We start from the raw sequence: 23,096 nt of genomic DNA, 5'->3' as shown, positions 1-23,096 counted from the left end.
ACTAGAGACCTAAAATCTAGGATAATCTTAGAACTCAAGCGCATGTTCACAATCTCATTTCTATCAAGATGCCCTTCAACCATCTGATGCTGTATTTGCTAAGATTAACTTGCATCCATCTATCTTTAAATATACCAGCCAAACAAGTGCCTTAGCCACCACTATCCTTGGCATAAGGTTGTCATATCAGCTCCAACCAAAGTCCAAAGAGAAGGCTGAGAGAGAGAGAGAGAGAGAGAAGAAAAGAATAATCTATGCGTGGGAAAATATTCAGACACCAAAATCTTTTGAGAAAGAAACAGAGAAAGACCAAATGCAACTACCATGATATGAATTAGAAAGATAAGGGTCAACAACATGTTGCATGAATTACATCTTATTACCCCCATAAAAGCAGAGATATCAAAATACCTACCAAACTATTAAAATTACAAGCCAGTCCTCGGGTTTCCAGCGTCAGCTGCTGCAACCCCCATTCCAGTTGCATGGACCATGGAAACTTCCAAGTCTGTTGGCTCCTTAGGTTTTACCACAGGGATGCTGCCAGCTGCACCTTTCTGTACAAGTTCATCAATCTTGCGGAACTGATAAGGCCACCTTGTATTGTATAAAAACTGGCGAAGATCAAATCTATTGTCTTCTGGTGAATAACTCTGCAGGAAACAATGTTGTCTTTCTTAATTTTCCATGATTAGTGAAAGCCTTACTTAAAAATTCAAGAATAGAAAAAATAGGCAAATGTTTGAGCACAACCTGAAAAAATTTAAGTCGAATGAAATAAACAAAATGAAACCATATGGAGTTAAAGACATTGGAGGGTTGAAGGAAAAAAAAGAATAAGAATTTCTATTCCAAAAGATATTAGTTTCCACATTTTAAAAATAAGTCAAGTCTCTTATATCTAAGCTGAATATACTTCATAGAATGCAAGCATAGACAATTGAATAATTAGTCAGTCAAGATCTACATCATGAAAATACCTCAGCATGATATGATGGCGTTAGGACAGTCATCTTATGCCGATTCATTGAGTAGTACTTAAAGAAGTGCTTGACCTTTGCCGCAACCTCAGAAGGAGTAAGCCTACCATGCCACGTGTGAACAAGGTTCTAAAACATAAAAAATAAAGCTATAAATAACAGACATTAACCAAATTATAATGCTATGAACACCTTTCCATCAGGTACAGATCCACTGCAATGGATACCACACCAAGTTAGTCCACAGGAGTACTTGATCCCTTGATGTTTGCTACAGTTGATCGATTCCATGTCATAAATGCATGTGTGTGCTTACATGTGCACACATAATAAGAAAAAACAATAAGATAATTTCATCTCTCAAACAATCTGAGTATAATAAGTAAAAATAATATTATTTAACTATGTCATCATAAGAAGGGTTGTTGCACAACCTAGATAATAAACTGTGATAACCTGAGTTTATGAGAGTAACCTGAAACATTGAGACAGGGCCACATCGGAAAATCTTTCTAAGCCGTCCATAGAATGATAACTCCTCATATGTCATGCCCATATCCACTTCATCTAACTGTGCCACAAAGGCAGAACGTTAGACCATGAACTCACATTTTTTATTCAATCTTACTTATTGTCGAATTAGTTTTTTAAATAGAAAAAGCAAATTATTTCATTTCCATCAACTATCATGTTATCATGTCTTTGTATTTGTTGCGATCTGCATTGACAAGTTTAATGTAAATCCATCTACTAATTATGGGATCAGCTGATCCTTGATCTGCAACAATACAAATGTCATTCTAGTTGAAAACCATTTGAACAAACAGATGATAAAATAAAAACTATCCTGCATACAAAAAGTGTTTCCCTCTACCACAAAACAATATCATTGGATGTTCACAGGGCAATATAGATAAAGTTTGATACCAGTGGGGCCAATATGAGGCATATTGATAGCTTGCAAACCCATGCTTTTGAAATTCATTTGCAAGTAACTGATCTGCGGCTTGCACAGGTCAACAAATGAACCAGATAGGTCAATGTGTCCATGCAGTTAGATTAATCGCCTGTCTGAGTCAAGGCATCACTCAAGTTTATGTTCAGTCCAGGTTTGATCACATAAAGGGCATACAATATTGAACACAAGCATGGGCACATTTGATTGAAAATAAATTCCTCAGGCATGTGTGAAAAAATCAGACAAACAACTAAATAGTTGCTAAAACAGAAATCTGATGTATGCATCTTATAGGTACCATAAGTAGTGCAGGAATGTGTGAGAGCTTGCACTTTCCTCAGGCTATCTGGCTCTTCAGTTGCTACTTTCTCTTTTGTAAGCCCTCCATTTGAGGGCATTAATGCAGTTAGACTGTCACCTTCATCTGCAATTGAGTTTTGTCTGATGAAGATTTACTTCCAGCTCTTTGAGGACGAACATGAGAAAGCAATCACTAGAGACATATCTTTTTTTCTTATGCACATTATTGTAATTACAGATCTTAAGGAATTTTAATAAATTTTACTTCATATCTTTCATTGTTAACATAGTAAAAAATGAAATATATGAGTTTTTCATCAGTGGAAACTAATGAATAGTGAGGCCCACCATACTGCATCTTCATCCTTTTCTCTCACATTTTTACTTTGAGATGGCATCACTGGGGCTTGTATCATTTTAAGCTGCACATTGTAGGCATTCAAACTTACTTTATGTGAATGTATCACTCACCTAACATTCTAAGTAATGTACGGGCTGAGATTCTTACTAGTTTGGAAGTAAATAGAAGGGAATGGGCATGACTTGATGCACAGCCACCACAAGATGTTGCCCAGTTATCACAAGATTGTTAAATATGTGTATATGTTATTGTTCACATATATATAGTACATATATATATATATATATATGTGTGTGTGTGTGTGTTTCTTCTCTTGTAATAAGTAATACCCACTAGGGTTTCTTTTGCAATTCTGCATGTGTAATAGGTCCTGCCCATTAGGGGCAGATTTGATATTTTTTATTTCTTTTATTTTTCCTTTTTTGTCTTTCCTTTTTTATGTAAGGGCATTATGGTCTTTAGGCCATATACCTGTTGGGGCTCCCCAACAGCTATATTTCTAGCTGTTGGGGCCTCCACAACAGCTATAATGGGCCCCCTTTAGTCCCTCTTTAGCCTAAAAGGACATCTTGTCCCCTTTGTGGGAATGCTTCTCTTGAGCATTTGTTAATATAATAAAATTATATGTTTTATGTCTTTGTGTTATGCCCATTAGTGGCTTGTGAGTTCTTGAGTGTTTGTTCTAGCCCTTAGTGGCTTATGTGCACCATCCCATAGTGGATTTGTGTGTGCACCTCTCTTTCTATTTCATTACAAAGATGTCATCCCTGATGGAGAACACTGAATACAACAAACAACAACAACAACAACTATGCCTTCATCCCAAAACAATTGGGGTCGGCGATATGAACCAACAAAGAAAATCATTCTGGGTCTTCCACATGAATCCTTCTCCTCCGATCATTTCTATCCAATGCCATGTTCTCGGTGAGGTTCAAAGCATTCATATCCTTTCTTATCATCTCCATCCAAGTCTTCTTAGGCCTACCTTGACCTCTTTTAACTAATATATTTTTCCATTTCACCATCCTTCTAATTGGAGCATCATTAGGCCTTCGCCGAATATGTCCAAGCCACCGTAAACGATTCTCTCTCATCTTATTTTCAATGGGTGCAACGCCTACCTTCTTACGCATCTCTTCGTTCTGAATCTTATCTTTTATTGTATTTCCACACATCCATCTAAGCATACGCATCTCAGCTACACTCATTTTTTGAATATGATGTCTTTTGGCAGCCCAACATTCCCTACCATATAGTAAAGCGGGCCTAATAGTCGTCCTATAAAACTTTCCCTTCAACCGCAATGGCATTCTACGATCGCACAACACTCCAGTTGCACTTTTTCATTTCATCCACCCAACCTTTATCCTATGATTTACATCTCCATCAATTTCTCCATACTTTTGAATGATAGATCCCAAATATTTGAAACAATCATCCACCGGTATTCGATGAATATTCGATGAAAATGACTGATGTATTTTATAATTTTATTATACAAGTTTATGTAATGAACTTTCATAACATTTATGTTTATGTAATGAAATTTACTTGATGTTAATGGCTTAATGCACATCTATGTTTAATTGATCTTAATGCTTAATTTTTTTTCCTATTGCATTTTTTTCTATTTTTCCTGATTTTTTAGTGTTTTTCTGTTTTTTTGTAATTTTGTAAATGTGTTTTTTCCTATATCTTATGATACAATATGATATAGTACGATATGCCTGTCTTCCTTTCTGATACAGATTCCAAAACACTTTTTTCAACATTGGCATGCTGGAATTTTATTAGGCATCGTATTCTAAAGAACAGTGGAGACGTTTCATTTGGATTAAGGATCAGATACCTCATGAATCTTGGTTTGTTTATATCTTTATATAGCAGTTGCTAATAGGCTTCCAATTCTTGATAGACTTCAGAGAAGAGGTATATTTACGGCAAATGGATGCTACTTGTGTACAAGCTCGGAAGAAAATCATGATCATCTGCTTTTAAGTATAATGTGGCTGTTAAAATCCATGGAAGGATGCTGTTAACAAGTTTGGAGTCAAGCGGGTTCTCAACTCAAATATTGGTTGCCAAATCAAGTGGTGGTTTTCCAAGAAATTCCAAGCTAGCTGGATGACTGGGAATCTTGCAAAGCTGTCTTCAATACTGTAATTTGGATATTATGATTTATTTGGAATAAAGTCGTGCATGATGACACAGGTTGGGAGATTGATAGCATTGAGGAAAATTTGGTTTTCCTATAAGGAAATTATATTGAAAATCAAGTGGCCATTGAACTAACTCCGGTTAAAATCTGGTTAAATGGACAACCAGTTATTGATCAATACATTGCTCCACCGTACGATTGTACTCGTTTGCAGTTAGCTGGTTGGGCGATGTCTTCTGGTAAAAGATTTGCTTTTGCAGTTCAGACACAGCAGTAGGTTCTATTCAAGGGTTTATGTTCAATTTCATTTTGACTGAAATAAAGTTTTTTCTTACGTTCCAAATCAAATCCAATCTACTAAGTTGCAGATTATTTCCAATTAGGAAATTGATGGCGTTTTAAAGACAGTTGGAAGGGCAAATGGAATAATTCATCTAGTATTTTGTCATGCCTATCCAAAATTTTGGATGTTTCTGTCTTTGTTAAGGGACCAGATTTGTTGATTTTTTATTTATTCTCTGTAGATATTGTGGTGGGGAATTTTATGTATTGGAAAAATAAGCCACCTGATCATCAGGCTGCTAGTGACTCTTTCCTCATGGATACTGTGTAAATGCCTTTTCAATGAACGGAAATTTTGGGGTAACCCCACAGCATTATTCATCAAAAAGGAAATGGGTAGGTGTGTATTATGCAGCTGTCAGAAGGTGTACTGTAGGTGTATACATGATTTGATACACAGAAGAGGATAGCTCAATACAAACACAAAACACAATCAAAATAACAAGTCTTTTTTCCTCGCTGACTGAGATCTTCAAAAGTATGTTTGAGTAAAATTCAAAATTATAAGCACAAGCATAATTAAGAAAAACTTCAGTCATTTAACAATAATGTCCACACACAACGCTTCCCTTAACACTTGTATGACACTTCAAACATGATAACAAAAACATTAATAAGGAATGGCTTGAGGAAAAGGTCCCCTCCCCCAGTTCATGAAATATGAAACCACAAATAATTAATCATGTCAGAAGTTTTATACGCTTTCCGAATAATGCATTACCCTTTCGTACTTAAGTGAAATGCCATGGGGAAATAGTAATAGTAACAATATCTTATAACCAGTCAAGAGAAAGACCTGGGAATAATTGGAACGGATAGGTTCCAACTCTGCAGTTGGAGGAGCTGCTTCGACTTCTGCCAAAGATGTATATCCAAGATTAACAGAAGCCCAGCGAAGGAATGCACGGAGATCCACTTTACTAATACTCCCAATTGGATTAATATCAGCCGAGCTACAATCATACTGCACCAGGAAATGAAAAATATCACACAAAAAACTCAATGACAGGAACAATGGAGACTCAATAAAGGAAAAAGAACGATGGAGACTTAATAAAGAAAAATACAACTGCCCCATCAAATGCATATTAGGGATGTATAACAAATGGTAGTAGAAATTCACACCTTGGTTAGGTACCCTCGCAATGCTTCATCAACATTTGAACTCCCAAGCACAAGATAAAAGCCAGATTTGTTATGAACCCAAGGCATGAGAGACGCTAGCATAAAAGATACGACCATTCTTACTCGAGCTTGAATATTTTGCAGTGCCAGGTTCTCCGTGTTTGAGCCACCATCAACCTTTAAAGAAGGCTTATGTTAATGTTGTGACCCAACTAGACTAGAAACAACACATTAAATGAAACACATTAATGTGCACACATGCAGAAAAGGAAAACAGACATGGACATGAAAGAAGTAAAGAATGTTATGGCCTGATAAGGGGTTGATTGACCCATGAAATACTCTAGCAACCACTAAAATCCATGTAGTCAAGAAAGAGCTCCAGCTTACCACTGGTTTAAGGCCGGGTATGGACTTGAATTGGACAGGGAAGAATAGAATAGTTTTGTAAGCAGTCTTTGGTTCTAGCTTCATAGCTGTCGCTGTTCTTGTATTTGGTTGTCCTACTTCCTTACTTTCTTAAGACAAGAGAGTGATACCTCATCATTTTTGGTAATGGTGTAATTCTTCCATCTTATTAATATACAATTTTCTTTCTTTAAAAAAAAAACAGAAGACATGAGTTAGTTTATGGTCCAAATATCCTCTCTGTTGGCTTCTCCGTGTTCAATTATGACAACCCCATAGACACAGATGTCATCGATATGTTCAAAACACCATGGTCTTATATAATAGAAAAACAATTTATCATGATCTTTTCAAAATACCACCAATTTAAATATATTGCTTCATGATATTAACACGGTTTATCATGGTGTTTTCACAAGTTGTTTTTCAAACTTTTATACACCTAAAAATGATATTTTGAAAACTTTTCTAAAAATTAAGTTATTTTTCTTACACTGGATTGTTTATTATTATCATTTTTAAATGGAAAAAACTTCCTGAGCATTTCCCAAGATTTATAAGGAAATCCTAAATATCTTGAGAAACTGCCTCATTAAGATGTAACCAACACATTGATACTGGTGACTGGATGCGTACAGTAAGGAAAACACAGGGTGTTCTAGTTCTAGAGAAGCTGTTGTGAACAGGACCATAGTTTTGCAAGTTCAGGTCCTTTAGGCATGTCCTTAGTTCATTGAAACATGACATTACTAAAATTGGATTCAAATGGTACCAAAACTTGACTTGGGTCAAAAAATCGCTGACAAAAGGCAGTCTTTAGCACAGGTTGAAGTTGAAATTTATTCGTCTGGATGATGTTGAAGAAAGTAGGGAGTACACGTATAGGCAAGGTATCCAAGGCAACCATGTCATATAAATGGACATATACCATTTTGCCAAGTTTCTGAACTGTTTCAAAGAGAGACTTCAAGAACCATCTTTTTAACAAACATCTCTTTTTTAGCTTATTCTAGCTCACATCAGTATCATTTTTAATAAAGAGAAGAAAATAAAAAGGAAATTGGAATCTCCTGTCAAATGATAGACTCAGTCAACAAATTACAGCACTCATCAACAAGCGCTCACCATAAGCCCATAAAGGTAAGACAGAATGAACTTTTCATGTAAAGAGGACACCCCAAAAACTAAAAAGAAAAAAGAACTCAAAAATATAAAATATTCAGATTAGTACCTTATAACAGGGCCTCCTCCCAGAAAGTGTGTGAAACAAGGAGATCAATGCGGATATAACCATGTCAATCTTCATATCAATATGATATGAGCCAATTTCATCAGAGAGGACCTTTGCTCGCAGCCTAGTAGCCTCAGAACTGCATAGATGAAACAACTAAGTCTCAGAGGGCTCTTGTCTCATCCAAATCACAAGATAAACACTGGAGATCATGAGAAAAAAATTTCATGATCCACCTTAATTAGGAAGCTAGCCATTTGGAAAGCAGAGACACAGCACATGGAGAGAGAAAGAGATTTCCATCTGTTACATCCATGGTAACCTTGAAAAAAAAGAAGCGATACATTTGAAATGACCTCTTATTGGAAAATTATCACTCACAAAAAGGTAAGACATGCAGCCATATGCACAGTAGTATGCAATTAAGACATGCAGCCATATGACCATCAGTATCAGTATGTCATCTATAACTATTGTAAATCAAATTAGATGAACTTGCTCAACTTGTAGTTACTATCTAGATATTATCTCTTAAAGAGTTAGTTATGTTTCAATAAAAGCAGATCGCTTAATTCATTGTATGAAAAAATATTTATTGATAAATCATGCATCTTATGTGCATTTCATCGATAATATCTCTCTCTCTCTCTCTCTCTATATATATATATATATATATATTAAGATTGTTGTTTGGTCCTTTGTGCTTAAACCCATTATAGGTTGTGTAAATGAATCCTAATGGGTTGTGATTTATGAGATTGTTCTCATTCATTATTATGTTCAATAAATATGCTTTAATTGCATGTTATATATATGTGTGTGTTTAATATTGATTATCTTGTTCACATTGTTGTATGCATGAATTTAATTAACTCCTCATTTCTTGAAGGATCTTTTGAATTGTTATATTTTATATGCATGTTGTCGTGTTTGCTTAGTATAGTTGATGATTTGTTATTTCATTTGAAGTGCTTTTCTAAAACTTTGAGATATTATTTATGCATGATTGTTTATCTCTTCTTGATAATTTATGTCTTTTAGTGATCAAATTCTCTTATGATTAATATTTATGTTTTCTTGAAAAATATGCTGATTTTTGGTATATGATTGTCTAAAATTTGATTTCATAAAAATTTATCTTTGAGGTATGCTCCTCTCATCATTCTTAATGATTGTCTAATGTTTCTAAAATCTTAAAATTATTGTTGTTTTGTTTTTATCTTTCTTAATGATTGTCTAATGTTTCTAAAATCTTAAAATTATTGCTGCTTTGTTTGAAAATTCTACTTGAGTATTATTCTTGTTCAAAATATATACTTGTTTTGAAACTTTATAACTATTTGGTTAAGATATCTTCTTTTGTGTAGTTGGAACCTTTGTTTTGTTCTCTCTGCAGCTTCTTAAAGATGATATGGGTTGAGAAAGAAATTTCATTTTTGATGCATCATGAAGATGAAGATAGTCGATGCAGGCATTTGGTGAAGATTATCATTGAAGACTTGGATCCTTCCTATTGATTCCTTTTGTATTTTCAAACTTCCGGTATATCACATCGTAAGTTTGAGGGGGAGTATTAAGTTGTATATATATATATATATATAGTTTCATATTGTACATATATATTTCTAATGATGTAATAGGTAATACCCTCTAGGGGTATTTTTGTCTTTTTTAATAGGTTGTGCCGATTAGGGGCACATCAATCCTTTTTCTTTTCTTGTATTTTTTTTGTTTTTGTTATTTTCTATGTCACATAGGTGTGGGTGCGGATACGGGTGAGGCGATGCAACACTTTAAAAAAACTTGGGTGCGAGGGTGCGGGGAGGGTATATATATAAATATAATTTTTAACAGTTTTAAGTTAAAACTATGTGCATGTTTGTGCATTTATGTATATATATAAAACTAGACTTGATTAGGTTTAATTGAACCTACTTTTGGATAAAAATGGACCTCAATGTGGTTGACTTCACCTGACATAAAGGAAGTCGTGCCCAAGTGTCACACCTGCATGGTTGTGGGTGCAGTGCCCTGTTAGAAGAGTTCATGTTATAATGATGACAAGTAATTTTACCCTTGTGTCCTCCTTTGTATCCTCCCCCATTATGTCCTTCATTGAATTTTCTTTCAAAGTGAGGTGATTTATAAGTTTTTACAAAATTTCCGGGTCTTGATACGGTAAGAACCTCGTCATTAGACTTGTGCATTCTAAGTCTTGTTTCTTCTTGACAAATTTGAATAAGAGCCTCACTTATAGAAGAAGTCGAAGTCCTATGAAACAAGGAAGACCTAACTTGCTCAAATTCTGATCGGAGACCATATAGAAAAGAGAAAAGGTTTTCTCTTTCAAGTTGTAATTTTCTCATCTCAATAGCCAAATCTTCTCATTTTGCTTCTAACATAACTAGTTCATCCCAAATGAATGTTTGGTATTATGTACCATAAAGGTCTCTTACACTTTTATCTCTTTGTTTGGTATTATGCACATTGCCTTGAAGATAATATAACCTAGCCATATCTTTTTGAATGAATGTGCTCTTTAAGAAGATCCATGCATCACATGTCCTTTTAAATTTGATGATGTTAGTGGTGATCTTGAACTCCATGGTATTCATGAACCATGAAAGTATTTGAGCATTGCTAGCTTCTCGATCCTCCAACTTGTTTTGGTATTCTTGCAAAGCTTTCTCTTTTTGTCCTTCGGATAGAGCTTTGACTTGATCTCCTTTTCTTCTTGTTAATTTAAGTTGAGGTTTATTAGTAGTTCTACTAACAAACCCCCAAAGCTATTTACCTTTGATTGATTTTTCATTACGATAGCCCATATAAAATAGTTGCTTTCGTTAAGCTTGTAGGAGGTGATGGAGGCGAAATCTCTTTCTCCCATAACGAAGAAGGTTTGCGTTTGAAGACTAAAGATTGAAGATCACCACCACAAAGAGAGCAATCCCAAGATAATTTTCAACACTTCAAGAGCCATAAGCTCTGATACCATGTAATGAAACAAGATGTGCACAATCAGAATGCCAACAAAGGGCAAAACAAGTGCACAAATACAATATGATCTCTAATGGACCGATAACAATCTCATAAAAGAGATATACAAAAACACAAATTCCATGATAACACAATGGCACAACTTCCACACAAGCACAATGTAAAAAAACTAATTTTTATATAACGGCCAATAAGCTTAGAAAAGCTTGTATTACATAGAGTGGTATAGAGCCTCACGTATAATGAAAAGGAGGCAGTCCAACAGTCATATTGACTGACATACAAAAAATAGAAAATAAAAAAACAAAAAAGTCTCTACAGTCCCTATTGGACTGTACTATATTATATGTCATTAAATGACCAAAATACCCCTGATATATGTATATTGTATAAATATACGTATATCAGTTATGTATAAAAATATATACACTATATTTTAACAATGGAGACTTTCCATTTAGGTTCAAGGAGTGCCAACTTATCCCATAGAGAGGACAAAGTAGGGGTGGGCAACGGGTCGGGCCGCCTGATGGGCCAAGCCAACCCGGCCGACCATGGGTCGGGTTTAGGCCAAGATTTTAGGCCCGGACCAAAACTCGACCTGCTATATGCGTGGGCTGGGCCTGGGCCGGCCAACGGGCAACTGAGCAGGCATGATGGGCTTGAGTTATTTATTATTTTTTTAATAATATAAAAATTAACTATTTTCATAGTACCTTGGTAACTACTATTTACCTAATTAGTTATATTAATTTTATGAAAACTAGAAAGATAATTAATTGGATACATGGAAAGTTGAAAACTTATTAATTATTACTATTTACAAATGGATTTGGGTCGGGTCGGGCTGGACCCAACCCGCTTCACATTGGGCCATTGGGCCGGGCCATGGGTTGCTCTTCAAACCCGAGCCCATTAAGAATCGATCAATCTTTGTTCTGGGCCACACTTAAAGCCCGGTGGGCCAAGCTCTAAATGGGCCCAGGTCAGGCCAGGCTGGCTCGATGCCCACCCCTAGGACAAGGCACTAAAATAGTCCTAAACATTCATGACCTTTTGTTTAGTACTTCTAATCTTCAATTGCAAGAAATATTGTCTTGGTCCTTTTGGGGTTTTGGGTATACATACCCTTCATAAAGAACCATGCCTCATTTGCCTTTCTAAACTTGGCAATGTTAGCACAAGTCTTAATATCCACATTATTCATGAACCATGCTAAGATTTTAGCATGGTTGTTTTCTCAATCTTCTATCTTCATTTGATGTTCATAAATAGCTTTGGTTCGATCTTCTCTTTCAAGAGCCTTTTCTATGCCTCCTTCAAGTTTTGTGAGCTTCAGTAGAGGCTCGGGAGTAGTGCCCATCACGTACTCCTAAAGTTTTTCCTCTTTGAGGTGGTTCTCCATTACAACTGACCACATCATATAGTTAGTTCTATTGAGCTTAAAGGAGAGTTCACTCTTTGCTTCATGCTCCATGACGAGGATGATTGATCACCATGTTCCGAGGTCAAAGTACCCAAGAAGCTCTTATACTGAAACAAGCAGAAATGCAAAATACAATATGCTTAAGCACAAATACAAGTCCACTAAGGGACAACACAAATGCAAAGCCAATACAAAAGCACAAAAGTGCATACAAAGGCTTCAAAGAGCCAAACAAGAGACCAATATAAAAAAATATATTTATTCACTTAACAAATGCTTAGAAAAGCATTAAGATTACAAGGGGAAGTCCCCTATATATAAGCACAAAAGAGAGACAAAGGGGGCAGCCCAACTAGTCGTTGGGCTAGCCCCCAACGACTAGTTTGGCTGCTCCAACAATCATATGTATTACAAAATATAAAAAACAAAAAACAACAACAACAACTACGCCTTCATCCCAAAACAATTGGGGTCAGCGATATGAACCAAAAAAGAAATTCATTTTGAGTCTTCCACATGAATCCTTTTCCTCCAATCATTTATATCCAATGCCATGTCCTCGGTGAGGTTCAAAGCATTCATATCCTTTCCTATCATCTCCATCCAAGTCTTCCTAGGCCTACCCCGACCTCTTTTAACTAATATATTTTCCCATTTCTCCAACCTTCTAACTGGAGCATCATTAGGCCTTCGCCGAATATGTCCAAACCACCGTAAACGATTCTCTCGCATCTTATTTTCAATGGGTGCAATACCTACCTTCTTACGTATCTCCTCGTTCTGAATCTTATCTTTTATTGTATTTCCACACATCCATCTAAGCATCCGCATCTCAGCTACACTCATTTTTTGAATATGATGTCTCTTGGCAGCCCAACATTCCGTACCATATAGTAAAGCGGGTCTAATAGTTGTCCTAAAAAACAAAAAACAAAAAACAAAAGTACAAAACAGCCCTACTAGGATGACCCTATTACAAAAGGGAAAATACCAAAATGTCCCTATATATATACACACACATGAATATAGGGGAATGAAAACCTCCCCAATGGAAAATTTTTGGTATTTTTTTTCAAAATTCTGACCGTACAAATGTGTTCAGCATGATTGATTTACTATAAATCAACACTTGGATCATGAATTTTAGATAGAAAAAATGGTATTCGGAGCCTCAAAAGTTTATGAAAATTGTACGCCATTGATTTTGAAACTTATAAAAACCTATCCATGCATCAGAATCAAATGCTCCAAGAACTGATTCCGATAAAAACAAGCATATAGATCACATTTGCACGGCCAGAATTTTGAAAAAAACACCAAAAATCCAATAAAACGTCCATTGGGGAGGTTTGGGAGGGTTTTCCATTGGGGAGGTTTTCATTTCTCCATGAATATATATAACTATATTTTTATACAGATCTAACACATATCACATTACCAAACATTTTAGAAGATGACATAAAATCATGATATCACTATTTTCAGTGTATTGCTAAAAAGTGCTAATCTTACCTGTTTTCTGTTCCCATGTAGACGGTATAAAAAATGCGCCTACTGAACTCTTTACTGTCATGAGGGAGCTCGCCATTATGGTATTGACCGACACGTATAGCATCAGCTTTAACTTGTTCATCTCCGTCCGCAATTGCTGCATGCATATGCAGTCATTGAGCTATAAGAGATATGGATAATAAATGTTTGCCAGCTGAGAAAGGTAACTATGGATTGCTCCCAACGAAAATTTTAACTATGAAAAACAGTAGGATAGAGTGTCATTGTAGAAGTGGCTAAAACTGACACAAGAAAGAATTAATGTCATAAAAAAAAGGAAAATAGAATGATTACCACATTTTCTGACTTGGGGAACCATCTCCCACTCCCGTTTTAACCTAGGTTGGGATTCACTTTCAAAGTTGGTACACAAGCCCTCAAAGCAATTCAACCAAAGAATTGAACATCTCATTTTTTTTTATCTTAGCCAGTTTCTAGGATATTCACATTTAGTGAGGGATTTGTTCTAAATGTAAAAATTGGTCTCACTAGATTCTACTAGCACATTGCAAAAGTACCCACCCCCTTAATAAGTTTTAAGTTGTGTTGCATAAGCCAATGCACTAATCCAAGAGAACGTGTCCCCTTGCTATATAATGCATGACGAAGTCTGGATATAAAGATAACAATGGTGAATGGTCTAGATAAACATGAGGATGTTAAATGCAAATATTCAGTGTACCTTTCATGATCAGCTGGCACATACATCCAACAATAGCTGCTACAGAAGAACTATCTGCTCCGCCTGAAAGTGGAAGCAAATATCCAGAAGCTCCACTCCTTCTCAAGTAGTCCCACAGCCAACAGCTAGGCCCTAAAGCTATCTCCTCCTCTGGCAAGTGGTACTTGACCTGCAAGGTCATAAAACTTTAGAACTTCGGATAGAAATGCAGAAAAAAGGCAACTTGCTGATAATTCTACACACAAGTTAGCCTTTGCTGGCAAAAAAAGAATTTTCAAAAAAATAAAATAGAATAAACAGAAAGGAGGTGTAGTCATTGCTGCAGTAAGGTTTGTTAACTATTTCCATGCACCTGGTTAGCATATTAAACAAACTTACCATAGAATTGACAAGTACTATCTTTTTCTTCTTTTTACTATCTTTGGGGTGTTTCTTTCATGCCCTTTGCTATGAAAGAGGCCCTTTTTCATAGAAAAGGAAGCCTCTTTCCCTAGAGGGGTAAAACAAACATCTTCGTAGGGTCTACATAATGAATGCAAAAAAACATCTTTCCTATCAAAGCCAGTTCACGCTTCCTCTCATGCTAAAGCACTTTCCCTCCTGGGTTTCCCTCTCAAGAGAAAATGGTTTCGCTTGGGTGGGGATGCAACAAACGCCCCCTTCAAGTTCACAAATTTCCATAAGGTAGCATAATGGATTCCTTATATAGTAACTTTTCCTTTCAAAATAAAAAGTTGAGACAGCTTTTAAATTATTCAGTCTGACAATTATCATTAGAGATCTTGAACAATCATATCATCACTATGTCACAGGGGGCTAGCAGGGTGCCGCACCCGCGTCGACACGAGCACCGGGTGCGGTCAACACACCCAGGGTCATTTTGGTCCAATTTTCGGACTTAAAAAAATTGCCAAGAAATTTTTTTTGTCCTATATGTCACAGGGATTCTCCAACTAGGTGCCGCACCTGCACCCAATGCGGTCAACCTGACCCTGTGTGCAGTCAACGCACCCAGGGTCATTTATGTCCAACTTTATATATATATATATATATATATATATATATATATATATATATATATAATTTTCTATATTTTTGCCGCACCCCCGCACCCATGTGACATAGTATCATCATGAAGCAAAAGAGAGAACAATGGTATATAGCAGAGAAGCAGAGATGGCAAGAAAGAATCTGGGCACGACTTTAGTGTAACCATACTTTCCTATTTTAATGAATGCATGCCTAAACAAGTTTTCATTCAGAGCTTGGTTTGGAACCAAGCATAGGTTGCCAGCACATCTATCCATATACATAAACTAGGCTTGGTTTATTACTCTTTACTATATCTATAAATGTAAAATTAACCTAGAGAAGTGCATTCATAAGTGAAAAGCTATTTGTGACCAAGAAATAGCTCACCTCAATTGGCAGCGAAGGAAATTCTTGGAAATTGAAAGTTTGGCAGAGTTTATAATGAACTGCCACAGAAGGAACCTTAGGCTTGTAACTTGCTTGATCTCGCAAACTACTGATTGCTCCTCGATAGCTAACTACCTGATTATTAAGACAGATCAAGAAATGAGTTGTTAGACTGTCGAGAAAATATTAAGGATAATAAATAACAGAACAATCACAGAAGGAAATCCATGCCAAAATGTTTTGGCCTGGAATATACACATGAATATCACATGTACTAACCAAGGTTTCTACTAAACCAAGGCAACATTTTGGATTGCATCCCTTAAAGAATTATAAGCATAGAATAAAGTTTTTTCAGATGGAGAGTTACAGGTGCAAATTAGTAAACTTCCCTTCAAGTTTTGGTGGGCATGCACCCACAAATTCACTTCTTCAATTAATAAAGTAATGATGAACTAAACCCATTTATAAGTTATTCTGGATGGACCATCGACAAATCAACAGAACAAACTAGAAACTCGGACATCATGACTGGATCATTTCATTATTTGATCATCAATTTCTGACACCCGCAAAAACATCCACACAATAGGGAAGAATCCAACACTCCTTCCTATGTAGTTGCTCCACATGGTGCCTTTTAAAACTCAATGGACAAAATCCTTAAATGCTGACATCTGGACCATGGAGGGATCATGCTGCAATGGAGTACTGGGTCAAAGGTCAGAACAAGTATCATTTTGAAGTTTGTGTCTGTGGATTGAGGGATTTAAGGGACGTAATCTTGCATTAGTGGAACCAGCCATCTGAAGGCAAATAGGTGGGATTTAGACTGATGGTTAAGTTCAGATTTCTCAAAAGTAAGATGAAAGGATGATTGAAGGAGCATAGAGAATATAGTTTTCGCCTCATGAACACTTAAAAAGTGAAGCTCTGGGAATTTCAACTACAAAGGCGCAACGATGATGGATTGACAGAAATGCGGGGGTTGCATTCTCACATCAGTGACCTGATTTCACAAACTCAATGGCGTATCCATGAAGAAATCTGTTGGAGACAAAGATGACATGAAGAAATCTGTTGGAAATATTTTTAAAGGTTCCAATGCTTTTGATTTTCAAATTAGTTCCATCGGCGATAGAAACAATATGAACTATAAAAGGGTTTAGTGCATTCAGATAAGAGAGATTCTAGAGGAGGCACCGAAATCAAGTATCGAAAACGTATCGGGAGGAGAGGATGTGGAGACGGTGACACTAAAAGTAAGTTGAAGATGTCTTAAGGAATTGTTGAAGTGCTTCCGTTAATTGGTTGATGGTATCCTTAAGGTCTCCTCCTTTCTTGTTTGCTTCTTCACCATTTTTGGATGATTCTTTAACAGTTGCCACCTTCTTCTTAAGCTTGAGACATTCTGGTTTGATATGTCCTGGTTCATTACAAAATGGCATATTATTCTCCTCACTCTACCATTGTTATTCCTCCCAAAATGAAGTCTATATGTTTTGACATAGTTGTTGGGTCTTGACACGACAAGGACTTCCTCACTTCCTTTGTTCATGCCAAGTCAAGTTTCAGCTTGGTATACCTCGACAAGGGCCTCGTTAAGTGAGATAGTAGTAATCCTATGCAAAATTGAGGACCTAATTTGCTCAAACTTGGGTCTCAACCTGAATAAGAACATAAAGAGTTGTTCCTTTTCCAATTACTTTCGCCTCATTTCAATGCACGTGCCTTCCCATTTAGGCTCAAGCAAGGCCAACTCATCTCAAAGAGGAGAGAGAGTTTCATAGTAATCTCTCACACTCTTATCTCCTTGTTTTATAGTTTGAACCTTCTCTTGAAGGAAATATTGTCGTGCCAAGTCTTTTTGCATGAACATGTTTTTTAGAAAGATCCATGCATCACAAGCTTTTTTAAACTTCACAATGTTGGTGGCTATCTTAAATTTCATGCTATTTAGGAACCAAGATAGGATTTGAGCGTTCTCGACTTCCTAATCCTCCACCTTAATATGATGTTTTTTAAGAATTTTTTCTCTTTCTTCATCATCAAGGGCTTTGATTTGATCTCCATCTTTTTTGGTGAGTATGAGATGTGGCTCACATGTAGTGACACTTTCGTACCCCTATAGTTTTTTGCCTTTAAGATGGTTCTCCATAGCAGCGGCCCACATTAGGTAATTTGAGTCATTTAGCTTGAATGTGACCACCGTCATGAGTTCTTTTTTGCCTATCTTTGGAGAGAAGAAATGAACTATCACGAACAAGTGTGGAGGAGAGAAATGAAGTATCACGAACAAATGCTTGAGGAAGATCCCTTCTTTGCCACAACCACGAACTTTGGAGAAGTATCACGCGATCCCAAGAGCCTATGGCTCTGATACCATGTAATGAAAGAAAGAGAAATACAAAAAGAGCCACCAAGGGCATACAAGAGTCAAAAGAGAGTGCTCAAACACAAGTCCACAAAGGGACAATACGCAAGCTAATCAATAGCAAATATAAAAGTTCACAATAGCAAATACAAGAACACACACTTAAAAATAATATGATCATTATTATGAGAAAATGCTTAAGAAAAAGCATTAATACAAGAGGGGATTTAACCCCCTTTATATAGGCTATACAAGACTCAAAAGAGTAGTTGGGATGCTCCCAACAGCTATAATTATAGCAGTTGGGGAGGTCCCAACACTCCCAACGACTATATTGGATAAAGTCCAATATACCCTCATGCAAGAGGGAAAAGACAGAATAAAAAATAAAATGAAAAAATATACACAAAGACAAAACTGCCCCTAATAGGCAGTACCTATTACATACATGTAAAAAGACTAAAATGTCCCTACATGGGCAAAACCTATTACAATGAGAAACAGTCAAATATATATATATATATATATATATATATATAAGTGAATTTATATCAATACATCTTAACAGGCCTACCTTTTCTATTGTTCGAACAATTAGAGGACTGAGACTGGGTGATACCTCGCCATCTACCCCTTAAGATTGATTATATTCTGATCTTTAATTAACAGATATATTCCTTTCTTCTTAAAAAAAAAAATTTGCTTCCAGTGCCTTGAACTGGGAACAACTCGAAATACGATAAAAAAAAAAAGGCTTCAAGGGAAGGAACAACACACATATTTTTCACTATGAACAGAAGAAAGTGAAAAGAGCAACAGCAATAATATAAATGAGAGAGGAAAGCTCACAGCATCCAAATCAACTTGTGCAAATAAAACCTCTACATCCTTAAGTGAAAACTGGGAACCTTGGGCAACAACATCTCCATTCACAGCAACACAAGAACATCCATCTGCCTCAGGGAAACACCAAAATCATCATATTGAAGAATGCATACGAGCCTGAATGCTCAGGGTAAGTGTAAAGATTATAGAAAATGGAGACATTCAGCATTGAACACAATTCACAGAATGCAACAAATGCCAACACACAAATCTAGAAAAGCAAAAAGGAAAAAAGAATAAATGTCAAACCATAGTAAAGCCGGCCACCATCACACCCTTTATGATTGCTATATATATAAACACCGCCACATACAAATGTAGCATTCTTGATCCGGTCCATTCGGATGTTTAGCTTTCTCAATTGGTGATGACTACCACTTGCATTAACAAAGACTTCAACACCATTCAACGCAAGCTCAATTCGGGGTGCATCTGGAGTAAAAAGTTCCTCACATGTTTCAGCAGCAACCACTCTGATGAGAAAAGACAAATCAGAATGACTTACTAGTGTGGAAGTTAAGGACTCATGCTTGTCAAAAGCAAGAATATACACAGTTCTTTGCTTCAAAAACTCAAAATAATTAACTCACTGGATATATTCACGCCTTTTGACATATGTATATTTCATCATTCATTGCTTATGGCAATGTACAGAAAAAATCCTAAAAAGAAGACTGAGTCTACTGAGAGGACTGTGACCTTCATGAATCAGCCAAATCAATTAAGGCTCTCTTTGGGAGCTGGCGTTGGAGGGGAGATAAGAGAGCTGATGGGAGTGGAGAGGAAAATGGATGATGAGAGTTGAGTTGTCAACTACATCTTTTTTAGGATGTAGTTGAAATGGGGATATGGGAGACCATCTCCACCCTCCTCTTCACTCCCATCTCACAAATCTGGGTTACCAAAAAAAATGGGGGAATAGAGGATACAATGAATCCCTATTTCCCTCCCATCTCCATCTCAAATATGGCATCCAAACAGAGCATAAAGGCAAAAACCATTACATGTGAAACATTATTGAGTTGCAAAGTTGAAATCTAAAACTTCCGGCCATTGTATGAAATAATCTAAAAAAGTGGATGTGTGACTCTGCAGGAGATTCTCTGTATAACCAATGCCATGAGACAAACAGTGATTGCTTCAGATAGGGGGTTGCTAAGTTTGCCAGATGCAAAAATTTAAAATGAAAAATTGACATGGTGGCCCTTGTCAATGTTGCAGATTTTTGTACTAAGTAGAAGCAGGAAGCAAACTACAACAAAACCAAACTTTACCGGAACTAATCATACATGCGATACAGAAATACATTAACAAGCAGATTAAAAAGCATACAGATTTCTCTGTGTCTGAAAGTTTAAAGTGCTGAAGACAAGAGGCTTACGTGTCTGAGAATGTCAGATACCCATAACCAAAGGGAACTGTTTTTTGTGAAGTAATCTCATAGACATTGTGCGGGAGTTGAAAATCAATCAACTGGCCTCTATGCTTCCATGCTGAAAACCATCTTGGTTCCCTGTAATTTCCATCACCAGCAAGGCACATCTTTGGTCGAATCAAAAGGATCTTCCGGTCTAAACAGAATATTTGGCAGTTGTAAAGGGTGCTTCCTTCTCTAACTGGCATGCCGATACTACATAAAATGCCTTCCGTCCATTCTCCTGACAGAAGATCTGCCAAACAATCCCACCTACATTCATCATCAGTTCACTTTTTATAAACGAAAACACCAAAAATAATATCTAACTTAATAAGAAAGATTGCAATCCAGAAGCAACATTATGAAATTGGAAATGGCAACGAACAAAGACCAAAGTTCTTTAGCCTAATACTGAATTGTTACTGTGGATAGTGAATGACAAAACGCAAATGCGCATGCAGTTCATCTAATATAAGCAAGTAAAAACAAATGTCAATTAACTTTATGTGAAATTAAAAGAATTTAGGTTCAGATCATGAATTAGTCCCAAAAGGATTACATGAATTCCTTCACACATAAGCAGAAACTTCAAAAAAGAACAAAACCGTGTAAAATCCAACTGAAATTCTGAAATTCTACTCCATTTAACATATGAATTTAATTTCTTTAACAAACGAAATTAAACCCCTAGCATGCATAAATCAAATTAAAAAGAAAAAATAACTGGAAAAGAAAATTGTCTTTTTTCAAATTATCAATTCCAAATGAACGTGATAATAAATTTGTATCAGTTGCCCGATTTCAAAAAAATAAATCAAGCAGTAATAGAAAGTTCAGCAAACCAAACAAAATTAAGGAATCCTACTTTGTCTGAAGACATCTTTTCAACCCTTTTCTAGAGCTATTTCCTAACTTGAAAAAAGAAATAACGAAAGGAATCTAAAGAGAGAAAAAGTAAACCCAACATGGAAAAACAAAAAGAGCAGAACATAAAGCTCAACGATCACAAAGAACAGAAAAGGAAAGGAAGGAACTTATACTTTGTAAAAACAACGTATTCAACGATTTCCAAACCATACCGATTATGTAACATGCAAAAATCCACAAACCAATCCGAAATTAAAAGAGGCTCCCGATTCGAGCACAGATAGCAAAAGTTTACATCCTCAATCCGAATTGATTCAAAGATAGAACAGAAGCACCGGAATGGACAACTGCAAACCTCATCAAACTAAACCGAAATTACAAAAATCCTCCTTCGACGTGAATCAGCAAATTGAGTCCTCGACCAAACTAAACCAATTCACTACAACATAAAAACCACAAACAATTCCCAACAAATCGAAAAGGAAAAAAAATCATCTCATGCAACAAAAACAAAGAACTTCCATTCCTTCCAAGACGAAACTCACTCTAAGAAAACACACACCGACGATTCTAAACGAAGAACGAACGATCGATTAGAAGACAAATCGAACTGCAAAAAACTCACTCTAAGAAAACACACACCGACGATTCTAAACGAAGAAGAACGAACGAACGATCGATTAGAAGACAAATCGAACTGCAAAAGAATTGAATCCACCTGACAAAGGGCTAAAGAATCGAATTCGTCAAAAAAAAAGAGAAAGTAAAAAACAAAAGGAAATGAACTCGCAATCGAAGAATTTACTTCTTCATGCCACAACAAAACGAAACAAAGCGAACTTCGGATCAGGATTCTAAGACGGCTTCCGATGAACTAAAAGTCGACTAATTAAGTGAAAAAAAAGGAAAATCACAGAGGGTGAATTTTACGCGTGGGCGTGGGTATCAGGCTCCAAGAAATGATCCTCGCAACCGTAGCCGGTGATCTCGAGCTCGGGGCCGACCCTGACCCTCGCACCCATCTCCTTCGCCCTAGCGATCGACTCCTTCACGTTTCGCAGGTTCAGGTCGAAGTCCATCGCCCACTGGTTCAGGCTGCACGTCGCTACCTTCAGGAGCCTCATCCTTCCTTACTCACTCCAAACACAGAACCCTCACAGACAGAGAAGAAGAAGAAGAATTTAGGATATCGCCGCCTTCGTCTTCTTCGGATTTTTATTGGGCGGGAATTAAGCAGAAAGTTCCAAAAGAAGCAGAAAGTGGCGTAACGGAAATGCGGCCAGAAATGCGAGAGGAGCAAGAGGGTTAAAAACAGAAGTTGATTTATTAACGCGTTAATACATGGACGTCAATGAACCGGAATTTATTCTTTGACGAACCCATATTTTAAAAATTACAAAAGTGCCACTTCTTTTTATATAATCACTTAAAAGTGCCACTTACATGTCATCTTTATAATATGCTCAATAACTAAATACTTACCATTTTATTAGGTAACGATCAAATTGTAATAAAACTCTCTTTCTCTATTAGTCCCATATTAAAAACAAAAGAACAAGTAGTGACCATTTAGTTAAGGAACTATTCAAATGGGAAAACATGTTTTATATAT

The 23,096-nt window shown here is 36.4% G+C and overlaps 1 protein-coding gene across 2 annotated transcripts; it reads right to left on the bottom strand.

Moving 5' to 3' along the window:
- Positions 1-303: 303 nt before the first annotated feature.
- LOC149831288 (glutamine-dependent NAD(+) synthetase-like) lies at positions 304-22,783 on the bottom strand. Of its 2 annotated transcripts, XM_090013798.1 has the most exons (13): positions 22,415-22,783; positions 20,582-20,887; positions 19,450-19,673; positions 19,165-19,268; positions 15,942-16,076; positions 14,523-14,691; positions 13,802-13,937; positions 7,867-8,005; positions 6,228-6,404; positions 5,899-6,066; positions 1,456-1,551; positions 981-1,109; positions 304-653 (listed from the first exon to the last, which is right to left on the bottom strand). In XM_090013798.1, exons 1-13 carry the CDS (start codon positions 22,606-22,608, stop codon positions 429-431), a joined length of 2,202 nt encoding a protein of 733 aa, XP_089869924.1. In that variant the 5' UTR covers positions 22,609-22,783; the 3' UTR covers positions 304-428. The 2 variants fall into 2 exon arrangements, with proteins under 2 accessions (XP_089869924.1, XP_089869925.1); XM_090013799.1 differs by lacking the exon at positions 15,942-16,076 and having other exon boundaries at positions 22,415-22,782.
- Between the last annotated feature and the right edge of the window lie 313 nt (positions 22,784-23,096).

This window comes from Nuphar pumila, chromosome 7, assembly GCF_984573655.1.
Source record: "Nuphar pumila chromosome 7, dmNupPumi1.hap1.1, whole genome shotgun sequence".
NCBI lineage: Eukaryota > Viridiplantae > Streptophyta > Magnoliopsida > Nymphaeales > Nymphaeaceae > Nuphar > Nuphar pumila.
The sequence above is the reverse complement of the archived record's forward strand: the minus strand, read 5'-3'. Positions and strand labels throughout refer to the sequence as shown.

Excerpts from the sequence above, each read along its gene's own strand:
- LOC149831288 (XM_090013798.1), bottom strand. The coding sequence starts at position 22,608 with ATGAGGCTCCTGAAGGTAGCGACGTGCAGCCTGAACCAGTGGGCGATG. Across the intron at positions 13,938-14,522 it reads GTGCCAGCTGATCATGAAAG|CAATTGCGGACGGAGATGAA; the intron begins GTACACTGAATA and ends ATATGCATGCAG. Across the intron at positions 1,110-1,455 it reads GCCCTGTCTCAATGTTTCAG|AACCTTGTTCACACGTGGCA; the intron begins GTTACTCTCATA and ends TTTATGTTTTAG.